The 9,658-nt window shown below is 53.9% G+C and overlaps 1 protein-coding gene across 1 annotated transcript; it reads right to left on the minus strand.

Annotated features, from left to right (window-relative positions):
* Nucleotides 1-1,592: 1,592 nt before the first annotated feature.
* SOST (sclerostin) lies at nucleotides 1,593-6,559 on the minus strand. Its single transcript, XM_007127969.2, has 2 exons — nucleotides 6,303-6,559; nucleotides 1,593-3,581 (listed from the first exon to the last, which is right to left on the minus strand). Exons 1-2 carry the CDS (start codon nucleotides 6,517-6,519, stop codon nucleotides 3,160-3,162), a joined length of 639 nt encoding a protein of 212 aa, XP_007128031.1. The 5' UTR covers nucleotides 6,520-6,559; the 3' UTR covers nucleotides 1,593-3,159.
* Nucleotides 6,560-9,658: the final 3,099 nt, after the last annotated feature.

Below are 9,658 nucleotides of genomic sequence, written 5' to 3' on the forward strand. Positions count from 1 at the left end.
GCCTTACACACGACGAGGACTCAGTACACGTTAAGGAATTGAGTCTCCTCTGCCCATGAACCTTCAGCCTCAGTGCCTTGGCTTGGGCCGCGCCCTCTACCTAGAATGTCCCTGCTCCCTTCTCCACCTGGCGAACCGCTAAGCAGCACCCACCTCCGTGAAACCCTCCCTAAGCTTTATCCCTCATCCCCACCCACCACAGAGTAAATTACTGCCGTCCTTGGTCCTCGTAACACTTTGTACAGAACGATGTGACCTGATTATTTGCCCACGTGCCCACCACCCAGGCTCTGAGCAGCTCGAGCGAGTGTCAGGGTGGGGAACTGAGCCCACGGCTCAGATTCAAACACAAACCTGGCCCCAGGGCCCGTGTCCCACCCACCTGTGCCACACTGCCTCTGGGGGCTGGACGATGTATCCATTTCCTACCTGCTCTCGTGTTCTGGGCCCTGGGACACTCCTGACGATGCGTGGATTCCCTGTAGGGTCTCACTGAGGCCTCCTTGGGGCCTGGAAGCGGCAACACCCACTGACACCTATCAAAGACTTGACGATGATGATGAACTTAGGAGGGCTCATTGGGAGTTAAAGGGAAAAGTTAGGGGGAGGACCTCAGCTTACTTTGGGGGTGGGGTTACCCCAAGATGGGCTGGACTTAATTCAGAGTTTTGCAATTGATCATCCCTCCTTATGGCAATGGAAGAATATTTCTTGATTCTCAGCTAGCGTCCAGAACTATTAGGTGAGGCAAGAGTTTTGAGAGAAGTACAAGACATTGTCCCTGCTTGTGAAGGGTTTACATGTGCATTGGGGAGGCATAAAATTCACATTTGGGAAAAAGCTTGACTGAGCTCCTGTGAGCTGGTCCTAACGTGTACTTGGCTTTGTGTCTATCCCAGGACTAAGCACAGCCCGGCCGGGTGCAACAGGTGGCCCACGAGTGAATGTCCAATGGAAGACACAGAATCAGAAACCAAAGGAGTGGCACGGACAAAGGGGCTGGACATCTGAGGAGAGAGGGATCATCGGGGATTGGATTATCTCTGGAAGGTTCACGGTAGAGGTGACAAAGAACATGCACCCCAGAGAAAGAGCAGGAGCTGTCGGGGGTGGTAAGCAAGGGCGGTAAGCCGGGCGGGCAAGGATCAGGACAGTCTGTGGCCACAGACAGTCTGAGGGAGTAATTAAGGGAGCTTGGGAGAAAGGGGATGGGAATCAAGCCGACTTCCATGTCAGAGTGAGAAGCCTGAACTTGATCCTGGACAAGGAGGAGCTATTGAGGGATTTTTGAGCAGGGGTAGGACGTGATGAGAACAATGTTTTTGGAAGACAGTGTGAAGGGCAGGCTGCTAAAGGGAGACGACCAGGCTGAGGTTAATACAATGGCCGAGGTGAAGGGATGAGGTCTCGGTTTGGAAAGGAAGGGATGAACATGACCTTTCAAAGGAAGGACATAATTGCCACAAGGGCCACCATAACACAATCAAAGGTGCCTCCCAGGTTTAAGCTCTAGTGACCAAGAGAAGGATGTTACCGTTGACAGAAATGACCACGTGTGGTTGACAAAACAAGACCACATCCTTTCCGTAACAATTCATTGGCTTTATTAACAATGCTTCTGGATTCTGAAAGAACAGACTGATATTTCATAAAGCAATATTAACGTTGTCATTCTCTACAAGAAAAACTTTTGCATAAATAACTTAAGTGAGAAAATAAATATGTAACTTAACTTTTTTTTTAAACTGCTACTTTCATTCTTGTGGACAAATTCCACATGAAAAGATTGCAGAAACGACCAGCTGGGCAGGCTTTCACACGGCATGTGCTTCTGTTTAAAAAAAAAATTTTTTTTTTAGCAATTAAAAACTGCACAGAAAGTAAGTGGCGTCTGGAAATGATTTTCCAAAAGATTTTTGGATGGCAGCATTAAGCTTTGCGGCTTCTCAGCATATATACAGCACTTGCGATTTTTTTCCCCAATAATATTATTTTAATGTAAGCTGTGCCATCACACATAACAGCAGTAAGAAGCTCTTTTCCAGACAGAAATGTGTCCGTGAGTGGTAGGCAGGAGGAAGTGCCTTGGAAGGGACCCGTTGGCCTTTGAATGGGTGGTGGCTGCTCTCTTGGGCCCGGAAGCCCAGGGTGCTGGGACCTTGAGCTTCTCTGCAGAGGGTGATGTTAAAATATGGCCATGGTGGCGGGGGTTGTTGCTCTTTGGGAATAGGGGGTGATTTCGGTGCCTCCCACCACCCTTGGGACCTTCTTCTCTACCCCAGTTGATGGTGTTGTTTCTGCGTCCTTTGAGATGGAGGGGTGGAGGTAGCCAAACATCTGGGAGGCCAGGCTGGGATACACCACAGCTTCTTCCACGAGTCTGTCAGCCATAAATAGACTCTTTTCTTTTCTCCTGCTTGTTTTTTATCTTTGGCTGTCAGATCAGAGGATTACAACTCCGAATTCTGGAAGCGACCGCGTCAGTGATTCAATCCAAACTCTCTCTCCTCTGCCCATTCAAAGGGCACCCGAGTCCTTGGAATCATATGACAGTAGATTCCTCCAGATGTTAATTCCTCCAGATGTTAATCCCACCCCCACTTCCATTTTACAAAGAGGAAATCGAGGTCCAGAAAGAGAAGAGTGTAATAATCCGAGGTCACCCGGCACGTTAGTGGCAGAGCCAGGACTAGAAACCCTATCTACGGACCCCAGTCATGTGCTCTGGGCACGACTTGCCAGGCAGAGAGGTGGGGGGAAGGGGAATCTTATCGAACTTTCTTAACCAGTCCCTGGACTTTTCTCCACTGCTCCCTTAAAACTCCAGGGCAGTGAAATGCTTCCTTTTCTGCCTCCTCTGAAGTGGGACCAGCAAAGGTAGGCGGCCCCGGAGGGCGGGGTTGCGTGGCTCAGTGTCTGTGACTCTCAGCTCCCTCCCCTGCCCCTGGGGACCCCCTCGGCAGGCGGGGGGGGGGTGTTGGGGGGCTTTGCTGACACCCGGATCCCCAGGGCCTGCAGCCGGGAAGGTTTCAGCCCCCGGCCCTGGGTTGCAGGTATTTAAAGTGAAACACAAACGATCAAACCGCGCGCGCAAGGGGCGGAAACCTGGGGCGCCTGGGTCGGGGGCGCCCGCTGGGGGCGCAGCGCGGCGGGCGGGCTCTAATAGGCGTTCTCCAGCTCCTCCCGGTTGGCTTTGGCGCCCCGGGCGCGGGGCCGCGGCTTCCGGCCCTTCTGTGGCCGGGCGGCCTCGGGCCCGAAGTCCTTGAGCTCGGACTGGTTGTGGAAGCGGGTGAGGCGCTTGCATTTGCACGAGGCCACCAGGCGCACCTTGCGCGCGCGCGGTGCCGCGCCGCCGGGACACAGCAGCTGCACCCGCTGTGCGCGGTAGCGGTCGGGGATGCAGCGGAAGTCGGGCCCGCTCGGGCGCCACCACTTGCCGCGGCCGATGGCGTTGGGCAGCAGGCGCGCCGGGCCGCACTGGCCCGAGCACACCAGCTCGGTGACCGGTTTGGCGCTGCGGCACTGCCCGTCCGTCACGTAGCGGGTGAAGTGCAGCTCGCGGCAGCTGTACTCGGAAGCGTCTGCGGAGAGAAGCGCGCGTGAGGGCGACCATCCGTCCCGCCTCCCTCCAAGCCGCTCCGCCTCTTCCAAACCTGCCTCTCCCCCGACGCTTTTGCCTCTGGGGATCTATTACGGGAAGGGCCCAGGTACTCTGGAGTTGGGGGAAAGATCTCCGATCCACCCTCTCCCCCTAAAACTTTGGAGCCAAGTGATTGCTTCAGTTCAAATATCAGCTCCATGACTGTGTGACCTTGGACTAGTTACTTAACCTCTCTGTGCTTCCTAGCTGTAAAATGGGTTGTCTTGAAGATTCAGTGAGCTAATCCATTACATCTATAATGCAGGGGACACTGCCTGGAACATACTAAGAGCTGGAAGTGTTGACTGTTATTATGTTATTATTATTCCTCTCCAAGGGGGCCCGCTTTGCCAGACTTAAGTCACATCTGTGCCACAGGGCCCCTGGCCTCAGTAGGGTAGGTATTAGCCACATTCTCTGAATGGCTCTGGCTTCTCCCAGATTCCTTTTCCAGCCGGCTGGGAGGGGAGACTGGGAGTCGGGGGATGGAAAAAGGAGTAGGGGTTAATTGAAGATAATAAATCAGGGCAGCTACTGAGAAGAAGGATGGAAGGGGAGGTGGAGAGGAGACTGAAGTCGTTAGACTTGAAAGGAGCCAATGGCAGCATGTCCAACCCCCTCATTATCACTGTGGACACTGAGGTCCAGAGAGGGAAAAGCTCTTTCCAGATGGGCAGAGCCCGTCTCCTGACTCTGCTCCTCTGGGATCCCAGAGCTTCTCAGCTCCCACAAGGGTGGAAGCTGTGTGCCCAAGCACCGAGGGATGCTGGGTGGGGGACAAAGTCCTGCTTTTTACTATTTTTATTATGGTTACTTCCCTACCAGAGGGAGACCTAGCTCTGACTGAAAACCTACAGCTTTGGCCGCCACAAACATTTATTAAGCACGTGCTGTGTACCAGGCACCATGCTGGGCGAGTCTCTTCTGTGACATTTGATGGACACCCAGTGGTGGCACAGGCTTGCTCCCTGGGCAGAGAAAGTTTGGGCTCTAAGGCCTGGCTTCGTCCCCGAAGACACCTTGATCGTGTCTCCTAGTGTGGGCTTAGATGGGTGGGAGCTTTTTTAAACAGCTTGTCCTCATGTGAGCACTTGCCCATCCCCAAGGGTCTCATAGGGACAGTTCCAATGTGACACAAAGGGATGAAAAATAGTCCTAAGTCCAGAACCAGAGAGGAGGCAAAGAAGGCCAACCCCCCACCCCGCCGCCCCCGTGAGAACAAGCACAGCGGGGGAGATGTCGGGGTTCCCTCTCTCCCATGGCTGGCCTCCTGGCTTCTGGGTTGGTTTGGCAACCTCACCTCTGCTTCCAGGCCCCAGGGGCGGTGTGTGGGCGTGGCCTGTTTGCCCAGGGAAGGAGGCTTTGGGGCTTTCCAAGAATAGTACCCCTAGGTTAGGCGCTTTGCCTGCAAAGGGCGACTTTGTTTTGAGCACGTGGCTTCCTCCGGGCCTGTAGCTCTCATGGGAGCCCAGGGAGGACGTCTTGTGCTTGGGTCCCCTACAGTCCATTGCTTGAGCTTAGTTGACCTTCCCTGGGCAGGAGCAGGGGAGAGGCCTCGTCGGGGGGTGCCCTTTGCAGACCCCCATTCCCAGCTGGTTGTGAGGCAGGGCAGGATGGGATGCAGGGCCCTGAGCAGTGGTCTCCTCTCCCACCTGGACCATGGCCAGAGGGCCTCACTCTGAAGCGTCATCCCAGCCCCCGCCCCCAGCCATTCCTGCCAGCTGCAGAGCCAGCTGCAGAGCCAGCTGCAGAGCCAGCTGTGCACACTGCCCCCCAGGCCTCTATGTGCAGACCCGACCAGGAACCCAGGTGTGCCCTCCACTGGGGCCACTGCCTCTCCCCTAGGGTCACGGTCCCTCCCAGGAAGGAGGCAAGTCAGGGTCTGGGGTGGGGATTCAGGACAGATGGTGCCACCTGGGTCCACACCCTGCACAGAGGATGCTGCCTCCCCTCCAGGGCCTGGACCCAGTTACCACCCAGGTCAGAAGCTAAAACTGTGCCTGCAGCTCCCATTCCCTCAAGTGCCAGCTCACTGGGTAGACCATGGGTGCTGGGAGCTGAAGGGGTGCCTCTTTGGTGTCCCTTTCCCACTGCTTTGCAGGGATTTGCTCTGGCTTTCGGCCTCCGATGCCCCCCACACGGTCCGCCACCAGGGCTGTCTTGTAATTGGATCATACTGGCTTCAAATCTCAGCTCTCTACTCACTAACAAGCTACTTGTTCTCTGAAGCCTCCGTTTCTTCACCTTCAACGTGGGAGCTCCCCAGGGTATGGTTCAGGCACAGCCCATGTAGTATGTGCATCCAGCAGGTGCTCATAGATGTGAGGCCCCCTTGCCTTATTTCCTCCCCAGTGGTGTCAGCAGCTGGACCCTGCTCCTCTCTTCTCAGGAGGGGATTCTTTGAAATCTCCTTTCTGAGCTCCTGAGGCTGTCCGTCTCCACCTCAGCCTCCTTCCTGCTCTGGGCTCTCGCTGCCAGCCCCCTACCAGCCCCACGCCCTTGCACTTGAATTCCAGGGCTACGCTGCCATGCCATCCTTACCCTGCCTACAGGCAAGATGGCCCCTCCACTGGTGCTGGCAGCGGCTGACAGTCTTCCAAACCTCCCCAAAGAGAACCCTCCCAGGACCCTTATGCTAAAAAGGCTCTCCTCCATCCCATACCTTTGGTCTCAAAGGGGTGGTGGGGAGGCCTCCCTCCGTTTTCTGCCCGGTTCATGGTCTTGTTGTTCAGCTCTGGCGGAGGCTCGGGGTACTCGCCCAGCTCGGGGATGATTTCCGTGGCATCGTTCTTGAAGGCCTGCCACCCCTGGCCCTCCACCACGCGGAAGGCTGCGTGTACCAGCAGGCAGACGAGACACAGGGCAAGAGAGAGCTGCATGGTGCCAGCTGGAAGGGGGCACCCGGCCTTCTAGCAGCACAGGCTCCGGTCCCCAGCCCAGACACGTTTGCCTTTTTAAAGCCCCCTCTGCCTCATGCCAGCCAATGAGGACAGGCTGGGGCAGGGCTGGTCCCATGCTTCCCTCAGCGCAGGGGGAGGGAACGGGGTGTGCTCCGAGCAAGCCCTCCCCAAAGACTCCTCCTTGAGCTCAGAAATCTCCCAAATTGCTGCTGGTGCTCCCAGGTGACCCACAGTGAGGGGGCGTGTAGGGCAAGCCTGCTCTCAGAGCCTCCCACGTGCAGGCGGCTGCGGTTTTCAGATATCAAAATGAGCTCCAGCTCCTAATCTCTACCTCCCTGGGTCCCTCGGGCTTCCTCAAAACAAACTTCGGACCAGCTTAACAAAGAAAACAGCAGCTCTGAGTCCTCCACAGGTCTTAGCCCAGCCGATCCCATTTCTCAGGCCAAGTTCATTTGTCACCCCACCAAAATACAACGGCCCTAGGGGTGTCTCTTTGGCCCTCACAGACCCAGGCAGAGGCAGAAGGCTGCTTTTTAAGAAATCTCATCGGTCCCAACCCCATGCAGCTAAGCATCAATTATCCTGACCAAGAAAGCCCCTCTTGTCATCCCTCTGGAAGGCAAGAAGGAAAACTGGAGGATCACAGCTAGGGCTTCCACTTGGCTGAGGGGGCAGGGATTCCGGTTGCAAGGCCAGGATGAGAAGTCAACGGGCTCTGGCGATGGAGACAAGGAGGAAACCTCAGCTCATGTTCCTCGGGGATCCTGTGCTTGGTGACAGGCACTTCTTGGCAGGCTGATGGGCCAAAGGCAGTTGTTTCCTGGGCCAGGCTGTGGGCAGGAGTGGAGAGCACAAAACCCTTTTTCTTAGCAAAAGTGAAAGCCAGCATATTTAGTGCTGATATATATATTTTTTCTTGTCTCCCAGACCATTACATTTTTCAAAACCAGCTCTGAGTCCTATATGGAAAACCTTATTGGTGCATAGCACGGATGCGTTCTGTGAAGCCATCCCAGGTCCAGCTAGCCACAGAGAACCCAAAAGGAATTGCTACCTTGGCCCCAGAGAAGAAAGAGGGGCCCGGGGGAGGAATGTTCACACCTGAGATGCAGGACAAGGAAAGAGGGCCAGCAGAAGCTTTCACTGCAGACAGATTGTTTGAGGAGGTGCACCCACTCCTGGCCCTGAAGGAGGCTGGGAAGCGGGCTGTGGCCCAGGTCCCTTGGTATTTTCAGCGGGCAATGAATCAGTGCACCCCACCTGCAGAGCCCCTGCAAAGCCTCTGCCACCTGCCTCGACTTGTAAGTCGCCGTGTCCATCTGCGGCCTTCTGTCCCTCCTTTCCATCATCCATCACTCGACACATGAATGCAGCTGCTCTGACAGTTTTACAAGCCAGACAGAAGCCCCTGCAGGAAGGGCCCTCTCTGATACCTGCTTCCTAAGTCAGTTTCCTTCAGGGCAGACGAAAACAGCTGTGGCTATTGTTGCGGGTGATCTATCTCTCCCAACAGAGCTGGTGATGTTGTGAGAAGGGGGCCTCCGAACCCTCTCCCTTTGTCTGTGACCCTCCAGCCTCCTTTTCCCTTGCCCTGGAATGTGGACCGTTAACCCTATTGTGGCCGGACAACTGCCTTCTTGCCCTGGATTTCGGAGAGGGCAGTTCTGATGTCTGGATTCCTTGAGCTGGCGGGACTGATGCTGGAGCCCCACCTGCTGTTGGGATCTGCAGCTCAGCCACAGGAAACGGAGACCGTGGGGACCATCCTTGGAATACTTCTGCCACCTGCTGGAGACGGAAGGAAAAGCCAACGATCAGAGGGTGGCAAGGCTCAGGATTTCATTTCATTTTATTGTTATCATTTTATTTGAAACTGAAGTAATTTTTTTTTTTTTTTTTTTTGCGGTACGCGGGCCTCTCACTGTTGGGGCCTCTCCCGCTGCGGAGCACAGGCTCCGGACGCGCAGGCTCAGAGGCCATGGCTCACGGGCCCAGCCGCTCCGCGGCATGTGGGATCCTCCCGGACCGGGGCACGAACCCGCGTCCCCTGCATCAGCAGGCGGACTCTCAACCACCGTGCCACCAGGGAAGCCCTGAAGTAATGTTTAGAGAGAGAGCGAGAGGTAGAGAGAAGAAGGAGGAGGAGAAGGAAAAGAAGGATCCAGTGGACTTGAACTTCTAAATTATCTCCATCCTTTTGAATTAACTCTGTGCCAAGGTATAGCCATGCTTTTCACAAAATGGCTCAGAGAGAACCTGCTGTGATGCCATCTGCTTTTTCACTTAACACTAATTCAGTTTTATATTTATTCAGTCCACAAACTTGTCATTGTTCAGAGCTAGACAACACTCCCCAGAGTTAAACCCTCAGGGCTTTAGCTGACTTCTGTTGTGGGTAGTTTAGGTTATTTCCGATGCTCCTCTATCCTCAGTAGGGATGCTATGAACATCCTTGGACAAAGTCATTTTTTTGAATTAAACTTTTTATTTTGGGGTCATTGTAAATTCACGGGCACTTGTAAGAATTAATACAGAGAAAATTCCCTGTTCCCTTTGCCCAGTTTCTCTCAATGGTAACGTCTTGCAAAAACCAGGATACTGACATTGATACAATCCACCAGTCTTGTTCAGATTTCCCCAGTGTTATTTGTACGCGTGAGTGTGTTTCTATGCAACTTTATCACGTGTTGGTTCAAGTAACCACCATCACAGTCAAGACAAAGAACAGCTCTGACCACAGAGATCCCTCTCCTTGCCCTTTTATAAGCATACCCTTCCCCTTCACTCCTAACCTGTGGTACCACTAATCTGTTCTCTATTTCTACAATTCTGTCACTTCAAAGAAATATGTTATATAAATGGAATCAGTCATGATGTAACCTTTTAGGACTGGCTTTTTTCACTCAGCGTCATTCCCTGGAGATTCATCTGAGTTGTTACATGTATCAGCAGTTTTTCCTTTTTTATTGCTGAGTAGTATTCCACAAAGTATTTTATTTTAACTGTAGGGTTATTTCAGAAGCGAATTCTGGGTCTAAGAGGATAAACAGATGCCCATGAGCAACGTACAAGTGGGCAGGTGCCTTAGTTTGCTAGGGCTGCTGAAACGAAGTACCAC

This window comes from Physeter macrocephalus, chromosome 14, assembly GCF_002837175.3.
Source record: "Physeter macrocephalus isolate SW-GA chromosome 14, ASM283717v5, whole genome shotgun sequence".
Lineage (NCBI taxonomy): Eukaryota > Metazoa > Chordata > Mammalia > Artiodactyla > Physeteridae > Physeter > Physeter macrocephalus.